Genomic DNA, 23,830 nt, shown 5'->3' with positions numbered 1-23,830 from the left:
ACCTGTTCCATCTCTGGAGAAGGAAAACATATCCAGCATCAATTAAAAAACAAACCTGAACACCCATACATATTAGCAGTTACAGCTGTCTCATTACAGCAACTTGTGCTCTATTTTTGTTCTCTAGTTCATTATCCATAGTGGACTTGAGTCTAAGAGGTGCTGATCCCTTGAATTGTCTTTGACCTGTGTTTCTCCAAGTAATTGCTATTCAGCCTTGATCTGGCTGAGAACTGAGGTTTTCCAGCACCCCACAGGCTCAGGCCAATTGTGTATAAGTCAGAAAAATTTGAAGGCTGCTGCTTCTCCCTGCTTTCAGGCTTTTTGGAAATGACTAATGGGAAGGTATCTCACCATAAAGTCATGCTATTTATACTGCTCCAGCTTGGCTGGACAGATACAAAAATGTTTAAATGTAAGTACATGAAGAGAGATTTTTCATTTTTCTTATAGGCTATTATCGTTCTATAAATACATCCAGCTTCTTGATTGAACTGTACGTCAGTATAATCATGCAAATTAGAACTTTTAAGTGCTTATAATTACCTAAATTTAATTCATTTTGGTGTCATCTATTGATTTTACCAGCAGCAAGCACTGCTCCCAGCTCTGTGATGCCTTATCTCACGGTAACCTTTCAAGCACTTACCGAGACATTTCAATTGACAAAATTCCATAGGGGGTTGGGATTTCATCATGGATAATGGCTGCTGCACTTTGCAGAGGTTTGATGTGGCTAGGACAATATTTGCATGCTTGTACCATGCTTTGAGATGTTTAGATGAAAAGCAAGAGACAGCTGTGTCTGGTAGGGTTTTTGTTCAAATTAGCCTCCATTACACTCCACCCTGTAAGGACAGCAGTAGCTCTTGTGGGGCACTCATTATTTCTAGAAACCAGGCCATTAATTTACCATTGTTTTTGGTTGTTTTTCAGTGAGTTTCCCCACCACCCCCCCTCTTTTTTTAATGAGGATAGTAATACCACCCTAACTCACACAGGATTTGCAGTGCTTGGCTCATTAATGCTTTTTGAAGCCCTTTGAGGTCTTCCAGTGGAAGGAACTATAGGGCATGAGAAGGCAGAGTTTATGTTTAATTAAGATAAATTCCACATAAAATAGATCATGATTTTTGGAATTTCCTGTAGCATCAGCCAGAGTGAGGTTGCCAAAGAAATTCACAGGTTCTTGCTGCCATAAATATTGTCTGATTGGGCAGAGGTGGTTTTTTACAAAATAATAGGACCCAAGGCTTTTCAACGCTTTACAGGTTCTCATTAGATCAGTCTTACATACTTAGACCCCTCAGTGCCAGCCAAAACTTATCATTAGCAGGCCTGGGTGAAAATGAAAAACAATTAGTATAGAAAATATTATCCATTCTTATTGTCTGGTATGGAAGTGAAACATTGTCTGGGTCGTTTTTCAGACCCAGTTAAACAGTCAGTAATATCAAGAATTGTTTAATTTTTGTTATCAGTGCTATGAACAGTATTTAAAGATGGTATCTTTTTCAGAGGTATTGTTTTGGCCTGATGTTTTGTGTATGTGACCTTGTTGTTCTTCTGTCTCATCTTGTTTTCCCCTGAAGTCATGTTCATATTTTACGTCCAATGCTTTTCCATTAAAAATCTCCTTCGTTAACACGAATGCTCCAAGTGGAAACATCAATGTTATTTTTAAGGTATGTTCTTTCTCTGTTCCTCTGGTTTTTTGGTATGGAAAATGATGACTTAACATTCACCTAATATATGTTTTAAACTTTGAGCCAAAGCTGATTTGGCTTTGCTGCTCACTTATCCCTGTTATTTTTGACACTGGAACTTTTAATGGAATATGTTGAGGCAATACACTGAGTATCACCTTTTTGATCAGTAGAGAACCAAACAGTTTCTTGCAATATTTTTCCTAGTGAAGACAACCAGACTAAAATAAAAAGTTTATATTTTAAAGCTAGTTTATTTATCACAGGGAAGTCAGAAGGCAAGTCTCAGAGAAGAGATAGTTCAGAATGACTGAAACCATTAGCTTTTCCCATATGTTTTTAAAAAATCAAAATACTGAAGCTGCATTTGCTTCAGTAATTCTACTCCTGTCAGCCAGCACAGGGAAATAGGCTGAAGAACACGAGGTGGAGGAGACAGCAGAGGAGCTCCATCTCACTGGAATTTCTTGGAGGAGCTGACTCCAAAAATATTTTTTATTTTTGGTTTATTTTCCAATTGTCACCTAGAAAAGCTTCAGAGTTCAGAACAGTCCCTCTACAGAAAGACAATACATGCATTTTAAAACTAGTTCTCTTTCAAAAGAGCAAAAGTTTCCCTAAGAGTGGATACTGGTTTTAGAGAAGTCCATAAAATGCTGATGGATACAAAATGGTCAGTGTTGCCAATGGCATTATTTCTACATCTTTTGCAGAATCATTTTCTAAAACAGAAGTCTAAAAAATTGATAAAAATAAATAAGAACAAACAAACAAACAGATTTCTACGCTGCCTTGATTTAAATTGACCTTTAGAGCAGCTGTGATTCTCAGAAAGGTGAATCTCAAGGCCTGTTAGGGGGAGACTAGCGATTTTGAAGGTTTTCTGAACATTTAGAAACCTGGTTCTTATGCTATTTAATCTAAGAATCACCTTCTCCTGTCAGCAAACCATTGTGTTAAAGTATCTTTTACTTGTACTATAGTTCCATTGCTTATTCATGGCAGATGATGCATGCATAAAATGATATGCACTGGTATTGTACTAAATTGTCTGCTGACTGCATATGTGAGGAAAGGTAAGTGAAAATAAGATTTTTTGCAGGTTTGGGTAGTAAGAGGAGTTGCCTGGGGTCAGTGTTACCTTTAAATGAAAGAAAAACAGATTTGGATATTTTGGTTTTAAAATGAGTTTTATGTCTCTTTAAGTACTCGTTTCATGGCAGTAAATGTCTTTAAATTGGAATGTTTATAGGAAAAGGATGTAATGAAAAAATAAAGCTCTTTAGATACTAGTAAAAGTCATGTACTTTACATAGGGTGAGACGGGGAAATAAAAAATCAGGGCTGTTGTTTTCAAAGGCCATTTACCCAGCCACGGCGGAAAATAATCTCTTCATTAATTCTTGTGGCTACAATTAAAGCCCCATTTCACTGAGATTATTGTTTGACCAACTCCATGGGGAGAGGGGTCATCACTGTTTGAAACTGAATATGAATTGTGTCATGGATAAAATGTAAATTCATGATAAAATTCTCCTTCAGCCTCCTGCAAATACCAACTTGTGAAACTTAATGTTAGACAGACACTGCCATTTGTAGAAAGAGGTCTAGCATTATGTAGACTTTAAAATGTAACTAAATTAGGATCCTACCTCTGGATTAAATTTTCAAATTCTAATAATTACATAGGAATAATAAGCAGAAAGGCCACACTTAATCAGAGAGCATTTGTTACCATCTCAGTAGCCGCCAAAAATATAAACTGTTCCTGCTTATGTGTGCCATCTACTCTGTCCTCTTCTGACACAGAGAGATAAGTAGCAACTTAGAAGAAAAACAAGAGGGATTTATTGTAAAATGACTGTAGCTATTTTGGTGGGCAAAAAAAAGTCCAAATTAAATAGGAAGTTATTTCTTTCTGGTATTGAAGGAGAAAACTAAATTTCATGTGCAATTTTCACAGATAGGTGATGATCTGCGTCAAGACATGTTGGTTCTGCAAATTATTCGAGTGATGGACGGCATCTGGCTCCAAGAGGGACTGGATATGCAAATGATCATTTATAGGTGTTTATCTACAGGGAAAGGACAAGGTCAGTTTTAGATTATAAAAGGAACCTGCATTACATTATTCATATTTCATGTAAATGGAAGTATACAAAAATCATCCCTTTAACTCTTGTTTTCATGGGTGTCTTATCTATATTACCACTTAAAGGAAAAAAAATCACTCAGATTTTCAACTTCTTGAGCCCTTGATTGTATACTTGCCTACTCCTGAATGCTGACTTTATTTATTCTACCTCTCCAGAAGTACAACTGAACTCACTGGATTTTGTAGCAACTTAGGTTAGAATTTTCCAAAAGCCTCAACAGCATCAGCTGGCACCAGATTCTTAAGAATAACCTCCCACATCAAAAAGAGGGCTTTGGAGAAAATTGGCCATAGCTACTGAAGTTTTAATCCAGTGTGGTCCTCCATAGATGCTTAAATGAGCCTCCATGCACGTGGCTACAGAAAGTACCTGTAGACAAGTGATGACAGCTTTGCACTGTTGATTTTGAAATATTACTCTTGTGATTGCTGTTGCTTTGGGCAGGCCTAACTCATCTGAAAGCTTTATTTCTCTCTTTTATGGTTGTTATAGCAGAGCTGTAGCAGGGATACCAATTGCTTGCTAAAGAAATCTGCTGACAGCAGTAAGCTTGCTATTTTTTACTGACCAAATCTTTTACTGGAAATAATCCTTGCTCAAATAAAAGACTGATGTATCCAGATTACTTGCTGTACCAAAGCTATTAAAATAGAAAAACTAAAAGAAAAAAAGTCATTGCTTTCTGAGCCACAAAGTGAAAATGGGAGAGGATGAGTGATCTGAAGGAACTAAGAGAAAATACAGATGAGTTCAGGCATGTGACAGGTTGTTATGGTGACCTGAAAAAGGCTCCTCCCTTCTTTTTAGAGATGGGAGTCAAAGCTTGAAAGCTTCTGCTTCAAAGGCCAACAATACAAGAATACTATTCCTGAACATAAGATTTTATATAGACTCTTTCATGTACCAACAAATTGATTTTTGCCAAGGAAGATACAGGGAATGTCTTCAAGGAATGTCTTCTTTTCAGCATCATAGCAGCAGAAAACTTCTCAGTGTCTCACAGTTTTTCCAGACATCATTCCTTATGAGTTACAGAAGTGTTAATATAATTTATTTACAGTTAGTGATTAAGGATAAAAGGACCAAGTGACATGCCTGCAATCATGCAAAATGCCTTCTTAAGGAGACTTGTGTATGCAGGTTTTCCAAGTCCTAGGCTAATGCCTTACTCCACAGGCCACCTTGTCCACACAAGGGAATGGAAGATGATAATTTCATGGCCATGGGAACACAGAAATCACTTTTCACAGAAACATGAAAAGTGAATACAGCACTGGTAGAATGCTACTTTCCAGACATGGTATCGGGGAGGAGCCTCTCATCAAATGAAATTGTTAGAGAAAGTCCTTCCTGTAATGCAGAGTTGAAGGATGGTGTGCCAGGGGACCACACATGGGGACAGGGACAGAAGGCTGGCAAGCCAGGTCTCAGTTCCAAAAATGGAATTAAGTGCATGCAGTAGAGACAGAGGATTGAAGTGAAGCATTGCAAAATGTTTGGCTTCTCTCTGAGCTTCAGAGTCACAGTTTATGACATACTGGATCAGACTAATTTCAACATATCTAGCATCCTTTCTGCCAGCTGTGATCAGCATCACATACTGCAGAAAAATTTGTGTAGCTTTCTAGACAATAAAAACATCTGAAGTAACTTTATATTTAATAATAAATATACAGCACTATTTTTTATAATTTTTTTTTAGGTTTGTACATATTCTACCCACTTTGAATCTCATTAAATTGTTGACCTTGTTGGTACCTTGAGGCAGTTTATCCACGATGTTGTTATTGGTGGTTTTATTTCTCATTCACAGAACTGCCACCTTTTACTAAGTGTCCTTTACTTCTCATTTCCAAAGAGCAAAAGAAAAACAATGCTGATCTATATTTTCTGTTGCACTCATTATTTATAAGCTTCTAATTATGTCTTTTTTTTCCTGCATGGAGAGATCCATGCATCAAGGCAATATGCATTGATGGTCTTCATATCTTTTTAAAGCTGAAGATTTTTCATGCAATCTCTTTTTTGTCTGATTAGGGTTGGTACAGATGGTGCCAGATGCTACTACACTAGCAAAGATCCACAGGGAGTCTGGACTGATAGGACCATTGAAAGAAAACACAATTAAAAAATGGTTCCATCATCACCATCCTCTGGAATCAAGTTACCACGAGGTAACATCGTAATGAAGCTTATTACACATTTTGTGTTATACCACGGGAAAAAAAGAAACCAAATTACAGTAGGCAGCAAAAACAAGTGGCTCAGACACGAGACAAACAAGTCACATGCACAGAAGCCAAGGAGTTGACTTAAATGCCACTCTCTTTCTAAGGATACATTGCTCTGTTTCAGGTGTATTACGTTACATTTTCTGTAAAAATGTGTCATAGAGATTTTTTGAAATTTAGTAGTAAAGTGAAGAGAACCTGAAGTAGAAATTAAATCTTGAATGCAGAAACATTTATTTTTTAGGTCAGCTCTCTCCCTCTCTAAATATTTTATTTTATGTAAACCATACAAAGTTTTGATGAATTTCCTGTATTTGGAAATTACCATGTCACTACCCCTACTTTTAGAAAGCTGTTTTATCAAAACTACCTAGTCCTATTATACAAAAGACCATGCTTTTCATATAGCATGTTCTCATGGCATCCCATATAATGCATCTGATTTTATGAAACTAGATTTTATGTGTGAGCCAAAAGGTTGGGAATTTTATTTATATAAGTGAAGGTTTTACAAGGAACTCTTTCTAATGGTTCTTTGTTGACTGAGCATGTTCAGAGGCCTATGAAAAACCTTTTAATGTTTGTGTTGCTGGGATGATTTTTAGAGCCCTTTTTTATGCCAACAGTAAATCAATAGTGAAAATTTTAAATTTAAAGGAATGCTTTGAGTATTTACCACTCTGAAAATGAAGTGGGTTTAGAGCAGTTTGTTAGTAGGTGTAAAGTATAAATATGTTTGATAAACTTTAGTATTTTAGTAATTATTCTATAGGCGTTTTTTCATCCTTAGTCACATTTTGACTAAGAGCACTTGAATTCTTAGTATATCATTTGATTCAGTTAAACAGGAAACAATCTCTGTAGCATGCTTTTTTACAAGTTTGAATGTTTACAGTGTTATGGTAGAAGTGCAGGCAATATTTCAATTCAAAAGTGAAATATGATTAATTATTGATGGAAAACTCGATTTCTTACTGCTGCTGCTGCTGTTTGTAAAAAGTGCCATTAATGTGGAATATTCTAAAACTAATTTCTACCCATTTTCTTTCAATTTTTTAAGCATATAAAATGCAGTCAGATCTGATTGCACAGAGTATGCATAAAATTACTACTATGCATTCACTTTGTACTTGGTAGTGAATGAACCTTTGTCTTCTTTTACTCCTTAATAATTTTTTGCTCACGCAGTACTGTATCTAAGGTGCTCAAAACATTGATGCAAACAAGCTTTAATATCCTCATTTTACACTTGGGTGAACAAAGTCACAGAAAGCTGAAGTATTTTATCCAAGGTCATCAAAGTGAGCAAGTAGCACAGTTGGGAAAAAAATTCAGCCAGCTCTTGTGCTGTGGCCTAAGTCTTGCACAGTGCTGTCATCCATATCAGCCATTGCAGGAATCCTTGCATCTACAGGGAATTCCTGGATGCCTAAATAATCATTTACCTTGGTTGATACAAGTTTTGTCCAGAAACATAAAGATCTAGATTAGGATGGCTTGAGTTTCTATGTTACATAGGGAGCAGAAAACCATTTAGCCTTCCTGTATTTCAGTTCATTTCTGTAAAATGGGGTTCAGTTTTTTGGGTTGGAATATTTTGAGACTTGATTATTAGAATTTGAGAAAGGAAACTAAGTTCTAGAGAAAATAAGATCTGTGCTGGTACAGAACATGACAGTGGGTATAAAATAACCTACTTTGTTTATGAAGCAAATGGTTAAATTTGTGAATTTTCGTCTAATTTTATAACAATTGTTTTTACAATATTCATGCAGAACATTGAACAGAAAATTTTAGCTTCCTGCCAAGAAGCTTGCTTTCCTAATGTACCTTCCCCCTCAAAGTTTTCCGTAGACTTCCAAGCATCTGTAAAGCACAAGGTGCATAAAGTTGTTCTTGCATTGTAACTTCGAAATCTTTGTATAACTTGAGTACCATTCCTACACACACCTGTCTCTTAAAGTTTTAGCAACAAGCAAAGCATTTGTAGAACTGCTTTTTTTGTTTTGGTTTGGTGTTTTTGTGTTTGTTTTGTTTTGTTAGCATCACAAACCAATGAGTCTGCATATTTCATCTTCCCAACTAGGCAATAAGGAATTTCTTTTATTCCTGTGCTGGCTGGTGTGTTGTTACCTTCATTCTGGGAGTCTGTGATCGACACAGTGACAACATCATGCTGACAAAAGCTGGGCACATGTTCCACATAGATTTTGGAAGATTTTTAGGTCACTCACAGATGTTTGGGAGCATCAGAAGGTTAGTATCTGCAGTAACATCCGTGGTAACTTATCAACTCCCATTAAAAAAAAAATACAAATGAGATCACGCTTCTTTTTCTTTCAGAATTTTCCAAAAGAACGTATTTTTATTGTTCTTTAAAACCTCAAAAAAAAAAAAAAAGGAATGACTGGAAAAGGAATTAAAATATGTTGGAGATCCTCTTTCAGTGTAAAGGAGAAATCTAAATCCTTGTTTGGTCAGAGGTTTGAATGATGCAGTTCAGTGACCAGAACAGTAGACTGGCCTATGACAGAAGAATTCTGATGTCCATCAGCTTTTTTCCTAAAAGAGAAGTGTTGCTATAACGAATCCAAAATCATACATTTATCCAATTGACAACTTTTTCCCTATATTCAGAAAAGAAACCAAATTTTCCAAATAGGCATGGAGAATAGTGACATTATGACTCTGTGGGTAAATTTGCAAACTTATGCATGGTCTTTTGAAGCTCTGCATCCAACCACACCGAGCTCAGGGGCTGTTTTCCAAATATCTGATTTACCTTTGTATCTATCTGTGATGTAGCTATGCCATGACAAAGATAAATCAAATAGTGTGATTACATATCCAAGCTCCTAATGTGAACATACTGTGAAGGAATTAATTGGAATGGAATGAGAATAGAAAGGATAATTTAATGCCAGTATGTCCAAAACACAAAGCAGCTGTTAAAGCAGAGTAAAAAATGGATGAACGATCCCTAATAGTGACAAGATGAGTAGTGTGCCTGTGTCTTTCCTCTGTGTTTCCTATGTGTCAGAATTGTTTGAGCTAATTGTTCTTTTTTTTTTCTTTAAGCTGGCCTTTGACTGCTCTAGACTATCTCAGTGTGTTAGACAGACATAACAATGTGGGAGTATTGATATGAGAGAAGCTGATGAGGATAATAAGTACTTCTAAGCCAGGAAGTCAAAAGATTTAGTTGCAGTGCTCAGAATTATCATCCATCATTCAGGATATGCTCCCTTAATCCTACTTATTTGCTGTGGAAAGAATAAAGCAGAACAGAAAAATAAAAACAGATACTCATGCACAATCCTTGTCAAGTGGTGCATCCTTCTGTCCAGCAAAACTTCTTTTGGAAACTAACTGGAATTTCCTTGAGTATTAATTTTACATAAGCAATGAATTACCTAGTTGAGTGAGCAACAGGGTGAAGCAAATATAGGAAGGTAAACAACAACCAAATTTAAACAGAATTCATGTAATAGCAATAATAAAAATAGATATTAATTTTGCTGTTTTACAGCTCAGTTACCACATCTTCTTATTAAGTCTATGAAAATAACTTAAAATATAGTCACTTCCATAAATAGCAGCCTCTTTTAACTGTTCCTCAATGCAGTGTATTGCTTATAAGCTACAGAATAAAATCATACATTTAGGACCTTCATTCAGGGACTGCTCTCATGGTTCCTAAGGAATCCTTAAGTCTCCCACGTAACAGCAGGTTGTGAACACCATGGGATAATCATTGTTTTCCTCAAGCCTACATGCAACTGAGAGATACAGTATCAATGACTGTAGTTCTTATGAGCTGTATGCACCTTTATGAACTGTAACATATTATTTTTAATACAGGAACACTGGGATATCACATTTTTATATCTCACACTTTCAAGGTTCCCTCAAAATTTGAAACTCTCAATGCTATTTGTATCTACTCGTTCCCACAAGGAAAGGCCTGCAATAGGCTTAGCCTCTGGCTTCTTTAGCAGCTCTCATATTATACTTTTATTTGATTTCTTATTAGATTTTTATTTGAGTTCTTTGCACCCCCAGAATATCATACTTGTAAAATAATATAGAAAAACCAGCAGCACAATGCTGTCAAACCTTTAGAATTATTAGTGCTGACTCTTGGGGGTTCGTATAGTAGACACCCTACATAAACTTGTGAGGTTCTATAGGTGGCTTTAAATAATGAAAAGCTTCTGATGCAAATCCCTATACATGCAGCTGTTCTTTACACACATCACAGAAGCAAGCTTTTTTTTTTTTTTAAGGAAAGAATGAAATGTATGCAAGTGAGATGAAGGCTTATAGAAAAGGCATCCCTGTCTGAACTGTTTAAACCAATAATTTCTTACAGAATTTAGGAAGCTGCTTGCCACAGCTGTCCATTTTCTATTCTCAGGGAATGCTTTTTGCCATTATGAAACCCTAATTCCTCATAAAACCTCCTGAGGATAGGTCCTCTGCAGTGTTCTGCATAGGGAGTGTTTCTTCTGGAGTGCAAGGAGTGCTTTGGCAGCTGTCATGCATGGGCATGTTCTTTATATCAAATCCAATATGAGTCTTCTGAGAACCTTTTGAGGCTGGTCTGATTCATGCAGTCATGCTCACTTTTGCATTTCTGATGTATAACACCCCAACAAGGGATTCGTTAACTTTTCTAATTCCTTCCCTCATCTTTAAATGATATCCAATAAATCTACTCAGTTTTGATTGCAAGTCACAAATCAGTTCTTTCTGATTTCAGATGGAAGAGGAATCAGGAACTTGCTGTCTTTGCTACTTCCATGTACCTTCACAGTGCAGTAAATACTTTAAATACTACTAATAACCTGTCTTTCCTTGCATCTAGAAGCTAATATTTCAGAAGTGTTGGAGGGATATGATGTATCTAACCAAAAGCATAATAACAGAGCTTGGCAGAAGAATTATTTCCAAAGTCCCAAAGGGATCTTTCCTACTGAACCATGAGATTTTATTATCTTTTTTCTTTTTTTTTTTTTTTTTTAAATCATACTGGATGACACATTTTGTTAGTGGTAATAAAATGCTCCTTTCATTCTCTAATCCAGCCTCCACTTTTGGTATATAATTTCATATAACTGTCTTATTCTTCAGCTATTGAGTATCCTGTGGCAATCATCTTAGACCCATTCCAACTTAAATAGGTACAGTATTATCCAGGTAATCATACAGGACTAGGTCAGTCATCAAATGGTTTAGAAGAAGGTGTCTGGCTTATGGTTGTGCCTGCCATGCTTTCTTTGGCTTTTGTTTTCTGCTTTTCAGTACTGACCAGTTCCTTTGGAACATTTCTTCTTGGTGAATTAAGCAGGAAGAGATTTATTTAAATCCTATGCTGACTGAACTAATCCAAACTTCTGCAGTCTCATCCTCCCCACTACCAGCCACTTCCAGCACTGTCATCTGTATTTTTTCAGTCAGTGATGTGTGGTGTGAAATTTGGTGGCAAGATATGAAGTAGTCCAGCTCATGGCACACTGTAAATTCACTGTCCATTCTGTTATTTAAATATCAAGTCATCCTGATTATAGGCAGCACTCACTGGCTCTTCTTTTCCCTGATCAAAATCACAGAGAGTCTCTTGTCTCTTTGCCAAACTAATCCTGGGTCTTGGCATGGTTTTCCCAGAAAATCTGTTAAGCTGGTTTCCTTCTACAAAGTTAATTACTAGAGGCAGCCTAACTATTCCATTGGGAAATTCCAGTTATTAAGGAAGTTTCAAAAATATGGGAAAATTATGTTTCCCACACTTTCTCCCTAAGTCAGTGTTTTCTTACACTGGAGAGTACCTAAGAAATTCTGAGCATATAGAAATGTAGAAGTTCTTCTTTTTATTTTAAAAGTAAAACATATCGTTTTTAGTGTTAATAACCTAAAATTAGCGTTACTGTCTCACTGGAAGTGTTTATTTGAAAAAAAAAAAGAAATTTTTTCAGGTATTTCTTTCTAAAACAGAAACGTTGGCACACGGACATGGAAAAAATAAGTTGTGCATGCATTTTTTGGATATATTGCATCTACATTTGTAGCTGCTTTGACAGAGGAAGAGCTGTGTGCCTGAATGTGCTAAATATGACCACTATGTTACATTTTTTTCACACTTGGACATACTTGTGAAGTGCAGGACATGTCTCCATCCGAGCAGGAAAGAATGAGCCCAGGGCTGCAGGTTGCAGTGGGTTCCTTCATGCAAGTCCATCAGTGCAAGTCCCAGATCCCTGAGGTGTTTTTGATGGTAGACAGCTCCTAGGCACAAGCTGCTGTCAGGGTGTTCTGTTTGTGTTGCCTGCTGCTCGGAGCACAGTCTAATCTCCACACTTGGTTGCCTGTGGCTGTGTCCTTCTTAAGGTTTGTGCCTTTCTGATTGCAGGTCGTGTGATTGTGCCCCTGGAGGTAGCTGGCAGGTTGAGGAGGTGTGAGGGTGGGCCACCTGGAGCAGGAAAACTGATTGACAATCAGTGAGTTTACCTCAACTCTTTCAAGTAATCCAGTCAAAGAGGATTTTGCCAGTATTTCTACCTGAAGCCTATCACTCTCTACAACTCCCTGAAAGGAGGTTGTAGCCAGGTGGGGGTTGTTCTCTTTTCCCAGGCAACTATCAGCAAGACAAGAGGACATGGTCTCAAGTTGTGCCAGGGGAGGTTTAGGTTAGATATTAGAAAGAATTTCTTTTCAGAGAGGGTAATCAGGCTGCCCAGGGAAGTGGTGAATTCTCAGTCCCTGGAGGGTTTTTAAGATGGGACTGGATGTGGCATCAGTGCCATGGTCTGGTAACCATGGCGGTGTTGGATCAAGGGTTGGACTTGATGATCTCGGAGGTCCCTTCCAACCCAGCTGATTCTATGATTCTATGATTCTATGATTCTATGATTACTGTCTTGCTTTTTATGAGTTTGGGTGGCTGGTAGATTGGGAGGGACAAGAGGTTGAGAAATGGTTAACGAGGGCATGAATGTAGTTACTTTTTCTTTAATTGCTCCAAGGCATCTGAAAACTGAATTTCTAGCTAGAGAGAGTGGGAGTGGCAGAATTCATTTAAAGCTACCTTTTCCCAGGTTCAGCAAATTCATAGGCTATTTACCTCTATGGGTCTAGTAATGTGGGGATTCAGAACAGCTTTACAAAGAGGTGAGTTCATAAACCATCTCCCTCAGAACAGGGTAGAGCTTTTATCTTATCTGCTTGACAATCAGGTCACTGAAAAATGAGTTTAAAGTAAAAGGATAGAGTGTGACCTCTTGTTAAGTCAACCTTTCCTCATCTATGTGGTCAAGAAGAAAACTGACCTCTGACTTCAGTAATGGCCTAAAATTTTACTCAGCTCATAAGAAAGAGCAGTATCTTGGGATACTTTGAAGCAATTTTGAAATCACACTGAAGTGGAAGAAAGCAGATTTCAGTCAAATGACTCAGTTTCTGTAGTCATTACATAGGTGAGGGTTTGTTAGAGGTGAAGGTAAAAAAAAATTTCAGTCTTGACAATTGAAAATGATTAAATAGAGGTGATGAATCCATTGTTTGCATGTCCTGCCTTTTGTTTTAAGAGGAGCTTTAGTTCTATTTGAGTCTACCAACGTGTCAAACATTCTTAATGGACAGGTGTGTGTGATGAGATGCCCACAATTATCTACATATCACCAAAGCTCATATGCTTGCCAATCATTTCTATTGAATTACAAATGCTTCACTCAGATACATTCTAAGTTGTGCTGTTTAAAGTTAATTATTTGGTTTGGGTCTGTGAGGTTTGTGAATCAGGCCTTTGCATTTTTTCACCAGTACCATGAAGTCACAAAGCAGCTTTTAATCCACTCTGCAATAATAACACTTTGTAAGTTATTTGACCATCTGTTTCACTGGTCAAATATATTTGCAGTTAAAATGCAACTAAAATACACTTCCATAAGCAGAAGCAGGAATTGTTTAGTTGATGCTGTAATGGGGTCTGGTTTTGGTGGTAGGCACTTCCCTATTTCATTTGACAGCATGAACTTCTTTGCAGATTTAAAAGCCACTGAATCAGACAATGACAGGAGTGTGGACTGATTATAACCCCAGACTCCAAAACAGATTAAGTAAATGATTTGCAGCGGTCTCAATTCTGATCTTTCAAAGTGAGTTTTACTGATATGAAAGAGAAGCAGGTCCCACAGAATGAGTTAACGTTTTTTGTTGGGTTTTTTTTTTGTCTTTATGTTGGAGGAGCTGTTGTGAAGGTTTTCTGAAGATAAGATGATCTGGCCCTTCCCACTGAGAGGTGTAAAACTGTTTTGCCAGCACTGCAAAGAGAGAGCTACTGCTCCTGGGTAAACAAGCCCACCTTCCTCAGCCTCTCCTCACAGTCACGTACCACCAACATCGCTTTTGCTGAATTACTCCAGTTTAGCAACATGTTGCTTGTTCTGGCAGGGTATGACTGCCAAGTACTAAGTAGAAGATCTTTCAATAATAAGTAGAACCTTTTTTCTGTTTGGCATCTTTCAGTCTTTTCATTTGTAACCACTGTGATGGGATGGAGAATGTATTCGTTCATTTTTTTAGTAGAAGTCTATTGTAAAAGGTTGTGACTGTGACAAAAGTTTGGATTAGCAGTGTTTTAGAAGGGGATCTGGGAGTTATATTATGGTCAAGTTGAATATGAGTTGATAAAATACTGAATTGGAAAGCTTGAAATGTGAAGTAATCCTTTTGCTTCATGTAACACTGGGAAAACTTCACATTCAGCTGGAGTATTTTTAACATTTTACTTTTAGATAGATGTGGATAAGGAATCCAGAAAAATTACAAGGAGTCCAGAGAAAAGCAATTAAAATTATCAGACATCTGAAAAACAAGGCTTGAGAGAAAAGGATGAAACAATTGTCTACAGAAGATTGAGAAAGACAGTAACAGTCTGAAAATACATTAGAAGCTGCTGTAAAGGAGACAGGATCTTCATGTTCCCTTAGGAAAGAACAAGAATTAATAGGATGAAAGCATAGCAAGGGTTAGATTAGGCATTAAGGGAAAAAACACTGTGAGGGAACATACTAGAACAGAAATTTGATAGGGAGGTTTAAGAAGAATTCAGTCAATAAAAATCTGTGAGAATAGGCTAAATAAGCATCTCAGAAGCATGTTTATAGTTGATCTTGTGCTGATAAGAAGAAAAATTGAGTTTTTCTTGTGGTCCAGGCATATTTCTTTATGAATCTTTATGTGCTTGCTGGAGATGAACTGCGTTGTGCAGTTGTTCCCTGTTTCATTCTTCAATATATAAAAGGAATACCATTGCCTATGCTTTTTTTCTGTTTCTACAAGTATATGTGATTACTATGATTAAATATTTTCACTTGGCTTAGAGAAATAAGCACTCATGTGCATTTATTTCATGCGAGTGCATTCTTCAATAAGCTTTTGGCTTTTGCTGCAAAGGATGTCAGCAGTCAAGCACTTCCTGAAATCTTTTCCTCTTTTATTGGATACATCTAAATTCCACATAGTCATGGTGAATACTATCAGCCACTCTTGACTCAGCCAAAATGGTTTTAAAGCAGTCAGGGAATATCTGGGGGCGTGTGCTGCCGAGCAGCTGGTTTTAAATTGCACAGAGTTCTGTCTGGTTTCTCACGCACTGTCCAGATGACAGCTTGGCCTACAGCTGTTTTGATCTCGTTGTATTAATGTGTGTGACTTGCACTTTTCCATAAGTACACCACTGGGAAGTTTAGGTTGGATCAGAGTAAAGGTCATTTGTTGTTGATTATCTTACCTGCTTTTAATATAAAGGGAAGTCAGTGCATCGTTCTCAAATGTTCTGTACTGTGAGATTCACAGTAGGAAAAACTGAAACCATTGTTGACCTTACAAGCTTTGTTAATCAGTTTACATCTAGTGCTTCATAACAAATCCTGATGATCTTACTGGTTTTCTAGGAATGCAGCATATTTCTAGCCTACAGTTAAGTCCCAGTAGATGTTCCCATCACCCCAGACCAAGTTTATTTTTGCATGATGATCTCTTCATTTGCTTGAGGTTTCCTTTCTTCCTTCCCTCTCATGACATATCATCCAAACATTTGTAATCTCCAAAGGAACTGTAAAACACATTCCCATGAAAATCTTAAATCTCTAAAAGCAGTACATGAGAAAAAAAAAAAATAAAACCACCATAAAACCAGCCTTGCTTCTCACTGAATGGCTTGAGTAAGCTCTTTTGTCACAGCCATAGTAAAGTATAAGTCTTTAAAGTCCAGGACTGCAATCAGACTGTCATAAACAGGAATATTGCTTTTTTGACTGATTTCTATTATAAAACCAAAGGGTTCATTAATCTTATCTGGGGCTTTAGTGGGGAGGAAAAAAAAGAAGGAAAGAAAGGAAAGAAAAGAGTAGTTGAGTAAGGTAGGTTTAATGATTTTGGGAGGTTTATTGGCTGTACATCTTTGGTCTTTGGTCTGTCTCAAGCCTAGTTCTCTCAATGAGGCTTTTCTTCTCTAGAAATAATGGTATCCGATATTACAATTACACAGTAGAGGTCATTCAACAATGCTTCAATTCCATATTTCTTTGGCACACCATAAAGAAAAGAAAAAAGGCTTTTGGTCTACAGAGATACAGTAAAAGGCTTTTACTTGAAAATACTTCATCATACCAGTTTTGTTAAACTGATGCCAGTCATTTCTTTAATTTGATGGAGGCAGCAATTTGTAATCCATACAGATTTTAGGCCAAGGGGCTCTGTTACACAGACATTGGTCATTGAACATCCTATGCATGTAAAGTATTACAGGCCATAACTGTGATCTTGAGGGTCTGTTTTAGGGTAAGAGATATCTAATGTTTATGTCTTGTAGATAACTTCACGTGAACAAGCTCTGTAATAGATTTAGGTGCAAATGAATATTATTATTACCAGGCCTTTGGATGCATTGCTTATCTTCTGAGTAAATGCCACCATGTGTTATGATCTTGGCTGTGTGCCACAAAGAAAGCTGTCAGTGAGAGATGTACTGGTTTGAATATGGAAATACAGGCTGTGCACCAGGGTGAGGTTCATTTGCACATGTGTGGGGGGTGTGGTACATTGACAACATCAGGGCATGCATTGCTTTTTTTCCTCGTGCAGGCTAAAACAACCTCTGTTGTTTCCTGATGTAAATTTTCCCATGTATGGTGGACAGTGACTAGACTTGGCTGTTTGTAATTTTGTTGGAGCAATTTTTAGGCTATCCCATGTTTTTTATTTTCCAAAGGGGTTTATGAAAGCAGTAAGGAATATTTTGCATCTGTACACAGACATTGTGCCTGTCAATTGGTTTTTCAGAATCCTTTATGTACTCTTCAGTGATTAAGCGTCTCCTCCCACTGAAGCTTTGTTTTTTAATACTATTGTGAGAAATTACTGTAATTTTCCTTCTAGTGGGTCTTGCCTTCTGTATTCTAAGTTGGTTTTATGTGTTGGGTTTTTTTAAGTTTAGATTGCAAAGAGTTCCCTTTATGACCAGCCAGTTTATTTAGACACACACAGGACTGAAGCTTCAGCACCTGACTAGTGCAGGGGTTACCTCATGGGGGAGGCTCTGATATCACAAGGCCTTAAGCAAAACCAGGGAAATCAGATTTCTACATCATATTTTGAGGTTAACAAGGGAAAACAGGCCTACCACCTTAAAAGACAGTGATAAATGATACTGAGAAATTTAAGAACCTTGTAAAACTGCTTTACATCATTTTACAAGCCAAATTAATCTACAAATAAAATGTAAATACCAAAATACCAGTTGTGTGTTCAAATGGATCCTTTTGCAACAACAGTAAGAGAATTGACTAATGTTGCAGTGATTACATTATGTGGAAGCTGGACCACAGCCCAGCCCAACAATGTTAAACACCATATTTCTTCCAGTAAAGTAATTTCTGATTGCAGTATCTGTTTTCATCTCAAGTAGCTCAGTGTGGGAGACCTGGCCTAGCTCTGAAAGGGCTGTGTTTTCATGGTGTGATTGTGTCTCTTGATGCAGTTGGACATCAGAAATCAAATATGAATTTTGAAAAAAATGCATAGTATTTACAGCGGTAGTTTTGACTTTGAAACACTTTAGCCCAAGAACAAATCTGAGTTTTAGACATTCTTGAGATGGTAAAATGCTTTCAAATTAGGATTTAGATTGGACTTCTGTCCATAGATAAGTCAAGATGTTAACATTGCTAATTTTCTGGATCTGTCTCTCTTTCCTATGGGCTTCAGCAGATTGACTTCTGTGACTCTTACTGTATTAATTTATTTAATACTTAATGTCTACTTTAAATACTACTGATAAACAAAAGATGAGCCAGAAGATGGATGAATGAGTGAAAGAAGGTTCTGGGAAAATCTCGCTCTTGGAAATCAGTAATAGACACAGATTTGCAATTCTCTGAGAGCTACAGCACAAAACTACACAATAACCATGTAACAGTCATACTGTAATATAGCCCCCATACTATGAACTCCTGTCTTGCATCATTGTGGTGGTGCTTTTTTAAGCGACCTTAAAACACTCATTTCACGACAATCATACAGAAAAATGTGGAAGAAAACAATTACTATTGTGGGCCTTCACCATGCCTAGTACTACCTAGCTGAAATTGAATAATATATTTAAAAAAAACAAAACAAAACAAAACAAAAAACAAACAACAACAACAAAAAAGCAAACAAACAAACAAACAAACAAACAAAAAAAAAAAAACCAACAAAAAAAAGCACCTTAATGGCCTGGACTGCTTTGAAGGTGAATGACAGCCATGGGAGGTCTGGATTTAGAGTTAGCTGCCATGTACACCGGGAAGAATTTCCAGTCATAAGGATGGGAAGGTCTCAAGCATTTCTTGTGACTAAAACCTCCAGCTGCACCCTAGAATCTCATGATAACTTGTTTTTCTTTCTACAATAATAAAAGTCAAGCATCTTTATGGGAAAATTAGGAAAACACTGAGGAAAACTAAAACTGTTATTTATGAATGCATCAGGAAGCAGAGTGTGTTCAGACTTGGCCTGTGTTTGAGGTTTTAGCAATAAACAGACATCCTTAAATTTGCTTCTGCATTCAAACTTCACAGGAATATTTAGTTTATTCAAGTCCATTTTGAATTAAGGGTTAACACACGTATATTGCCTTGGAATAGAGCCCTCTAATCTGTTTACATGCCTCTGTGTACACAGTTGTGGTGAGTAAATCACTGCAGTCGTTTTTTCTGTGAGAGGATGCACTTTATCAGGCCTTTCTGAAACTATGGAATGATAGGATTGTTAGCAGAAGCCTGGCTAATCTGTTTTCTTCTGCAATAGCATGCCATAGCCACAAACCATGCCAGTGATAAGAAAAAAGGCAAGACATGTTGTAGGATTCTGCATCTTATTTACTCTAGGGTGAACACAGAGTAAATGTACAGACAACCAAACAGTGGTTTTATATTCTGTTTCAACTTGAGTCAGAAATATCTGTTCAGAATGGTGTATATTTAATGATAGCACCATACCTGTTGGGTTTTTGTTGTTGTTGGATTGTGGAGGTGTAGGGTTTTTTCTTAAATTCCCTTCTTGCCTAGTAGGGAGTTGATATTTATAACCCATCCTCTTTGAGAACAACTTTTAAATATTTCAATACCAGGAGAGAATTTGCTTCCAGATTCACTTTCAGGCTAGAGTCAAGAAATTAAAGCAATGAGAGTTTAAAAAGAAAGACAAAGAAGAGCCAGAAAAGAACACCTGTTCAGTTGTTGGATTTCTCAGGAGGAAGCTCTTGCTCTAAAACCTGTCTCTGCCCCAATTAGTCAGTGACACCAGGCAGAGCAATAGAGATTTCCACACCGAGGACGGGAGAGATGAAATAATGAGGAAGGTAATACTGGGAAAACAAATGTGAATAATGAGTTACAAATATTAACTGTCATGCATGATTAGCTGTCTTTGGGGAAATTTCTCATGTAACTGTTCTCTTTTCAAGGGACAGAGCTCCCTTCATCTTCACATCAGAGATGGAGTATTTCATCACGGAGGGCGGAAAAAACCCACAGCGTTTTCAAGAGTTTGTGGAGCTTTGTTGTCGAGCTTACAACATAGTCAGGAAACACAGCCAGTTACTCTTGAACCTGCTGGAGATGGTAAGAAGCTCGAGGATGAAACCAAAAATCAATTTCCTCTGGTGTTTTCTTCTGTTTTACCATTTCACCGCTCCCTCCAGTAGCACTGTGATTTGAAGAGGTATCAGCTGCACTGCTGGTAGTGCTGCACTTCCTGTGCAAAGAAACTATCCAGTTTCAGTGCTAATTTCTGAGAAAGGAAAAGCTAAGCTTCTTGGTGTTTTTCCTTTTTCTAATGCGTTATTTTTTACAGAATAGCAGAAAACTGCAAACGAAGCTGGGTGGAAAAAGTTTCACGTTCAGGAGTTTCACTTAGCCCTTTCTGTAGGTCTTCAAAAATTCATTTACCATTCCTGTTTGTGGTTACAAGGCAAAGTAAGCTAAATATTTCACAGAGTGGGTGATTTGACAGTACATAGCAGCACTGCAGCTACAGTGATGCCATTAGAAAGGGTTTTTCACATTTTTTAGAATCACAGAACCAATTCCACAATCTCTTCTTAGGATGGCAGACACAGGAAAGAAGGAGCACCCATACTGACACAGGTTTAAAAATTCTTTTTATGGGATTTCAAGACCACTAGGGGTTTTTATGCTTAAGTATTCCCACTGATTCATGTGCTGTGGCAAATTCCATAACTGCTTTATGCCTCTGTTTACTTGTGTGTGAAAGGTTAATGATTTGCCCCTACAGAGAACAATGAGAATATTAAATTAACTAATATTTGCTAAGATGCTTGGCTAAGATATTAATCCAAAACATATGTCCAGGGCCCCATGACAGAGGGGACTGGTCTGTGCATGAAAAAGTCTACATGACCTTATAAACAGAACTCCTGCCGAGATTGGGGTACAGCCAAAAAGTTGCTCTATAAACACAAGTTTATTGTCTCCAACTTGTGCTGTGGGGAAGGGGGGGGAGAAAGGATAAGAATCTCTCATCTTGCCTCTCCCATCTTGTACTTCCCATGTAGTGACACAGTTAGGGATTTCCCAGTATGGAGCAGGAAGGATTGTTCCAGATCTCTTAACGTTGCTGCTAAGTAGTCACAGAGGTGCAGCAAAACTGCATTCCCATCATAAAGCACAGTTTTGCCCTAGAAGCCATGCAGAGTGCAGTTGTAGGAGATACTGTCCAAGAGCCTCTGGAAAACTCAGGAGGAAAACACCCTTGCTCTCTCATCCACAGCAGTAATCCCTGCATTTCTGAACGCTGCCGAAAACTGCATGCTGCAAATATAGCTACGTCTTCTGCCCACCTCCTTGTCCCCAGTGCAGTGCCTTTTTCTGCAGGCAGCAGAGATAATGATGTTAGATTACTCTGGGATAATAGAGAGAGTGTGTTAGGAAAATGTTCCCAGCAGGGTCTCTGAAATAACTAGCTATCCCTGCCTGGATCTAGCACAGGTTTGTCTGTATTCAGGATGTGCTGCATCTTTTGTTTCTGCTGATCTTACAGCAGAGGTAATAGTGCTGAGCTGAAAGTCAGCATCCAGACATGTTTTGATATTTGTCAGTGGGCTGCAGCTCAGTCAATTGTATTGCATTTCATAATTGAAAAATTAAACTGGCAGCGCACTCACACCCCATCAATGAGCACTTCATGTCAGAAGGAATTAAACAAACAAGACAAGGTTGCAAAGGCCTTGTTTTTGCCAGTAATGTTTGGAAGGGTGAGTCTGGTTCTGTGCTCGAAATGGAGTGTTGGTCAGAAACTGTAAATATCATAATGTTTAATTTCCATGGGCCATTTCTAGAGAAAATAAATAGACTGTGAAGTTCCACTTGGAATTCATTTCCATTCCCAGAAATTCAGATGTTATCATGAAGAGATAAGATTAACTAACCAGTGCTCATTTGTATCAATGACAGTCTAAGATTTCTCTCAGTTTGGAAATATGCATCATTAATCTTTCGTTCTCGTCCCACATTCTGTTTTCGGAGATGCTATTTATAAAACATGGTTAAAAAACTTAACAATAAGACTATTTCTATAAAGTAGAATAGTAGAGTAAACAGAAGTAATAAACTGTGCTCTGGATCATCAGCAACAATTAGTGGTTGCTAGCAAATATAATTATGAACAAATTGAGGGGTTTTTTGGCCCAGTTTGGGAATTAATTCTATTTCTTGTTGGTAAGCAGAATGTTTCTAAAGCTGTACTGACATTTTGCTACTGGGAGTAAGAAATAATCCATGAAGTTTCCACCACTTTCAAAAGCAGAAACATCTGTGGGAGACCCAAGAGTCTGCTGGCAGAGTTCAGCAGCATAAATGCCTGTAGTTCATCAGCCTTGCTCTCATTAAAGATTTGATGTGAACTATTATAAAGAGGATGATTGCAGGACACAAACACCTTTCGACTAGTTTAAAGAAATGCAAACTCTGTTACTGTTGTAAAGATTTTTCAGATAGAAAATTATTAAAACTGGCTTAGATGTGACAGTAGAGAGCAAGTAATTGATCCACTGTGACAAGAAGCAGGTCAACTTAATCTTATGAAACAGGAGAGAGCACCTACATAGAGAAAACCTAAAACTCAAGAATCTTGTGTCCCCGTACAAGTCATTTCACCCTTCTAAACTCACAAACACCATTTGAGAAAAGAGGATCAGGAAACACACTCATTTTGGAGGTCCAGCCAATGAAAATGCGAGGAGTATTCCTTTTCCATGGATGGTGGGCTGAGAATCACACACTAGCCCTGAATCCAGGCCCAAGGAGAGTGTAGGTAGCTCCACTCAGTGAGTCAGAAGGCCTGGGATAAACAAGGCTGGTAGGTCAAACCATATGTGTGGGCAAATGAAGGTAGCAATGCAGGCACTTGAACTTAGGCATCTAGGTAACATTTGAGTTTGCCCTGTGAGACCTGGAGTTGATTTTCAAACAGTTGTTCTATGTCTTGTCTAACTACCATCCAGTATCATCAGCCACAGTATTGAGAAGCCTCCTCCATCAGCGGACTAAAAACACAACAAATATGCTGTATGGAGAAAAAGGGATGAAGGAGTATAATAAGCCTCTAAGACCCCTTTGCAGCCAGCAAAGCACTATGTAGGTACTGCCCAGCTAGAGGATTTTTTTTTTTTTTCACTTAAGCAAATGTCTTTCCACCTTTGACAGTGCAGAGAACCTAAAAAAAAAAATCCTGGTTTTCTGTTACATTACAAATTGTTCAGATTATGTTTATATCTGGTATCATCCCCCTTTCTAATGAAGGGTAAAGAAGCTTAATTTTTTTTTCCTTTTAAATCTAAAGGGGACAGGAGTTGTTATCTTTTATAAATTGGTTGAATGTATATTGATAAATAGCAGTGTGTGTCCTCCAGTGCTGAATATTGTTATTGCTCCTGCTGTCAACTCAAATTCACCTCATGGAGCTTTCTGCCTCTCTGTTCCTTGCTAGGCAAAACTCTGCGAAAACAGCAGTCTAACTATCCAGTGGTAGTATAGATTGGGGTGATACGAAACAAGATTTTCCTCATAATGCCAAAAAGAAAATATACAAAATGTTGAAACTTGACTTAAAAATACTGAGAAGGTTTGAAGGAATAAAGAAAATACATGCCCCATCTCCTTTCCCCTCACACTAT

General features: G+C 37.6%; 1 protein-coding gene across 1 annotated transcript in view; it reads left to right on the top strand.

The window, feature by feature from the left end:
- PIK3C2G (phosphatidylinositol-4-phosphate 3-kinase catalytic subunit type 2 gamma) overlaps positions 1 to 23,830 on the top strand; it is a 197,099-nt gene that overhangs the window by 119,948 nt on the left and 53,321 nt on the right. Inside the window, 5 exon segments of the mRNA XM_032689057.1 lie at positions 1,593 to 1,685; positions 3,670 to 3,799; positions 5,900 to 6,036; positions 8,180 to 8,349; positions 20,102 to 20,258. Coding sequence (XP_032544948.1) covers positions 1,593 to 1,685; positions 3,670 to 3,799; positions 5,900 to 6,036; positions 8,180 to 8,349; positions 20,102 to 20,258 — 687 coding nt within the window.

This window comes from Chiroxiphia lanceolata, chromosome 5, assembly GCF_009829145.1.
Source record: "Chiroxiphia lanceolata isolate bChiLan1 chromosome 5, bChiLan1.pri, whole genome shotgun sequence".
In the NCBI taxonomy this organism is placed as follows: Eukaryota; Metazoa; Chordata; class Aves; order Passeriformes; family Pipridae; genus Chiroxiphia; species Chiroxiphia lanceolata.
Note: the sequence above shows the minus strand (reverse complement) of the source record. Positions and strands in the feature narration are given on the sequence as shown.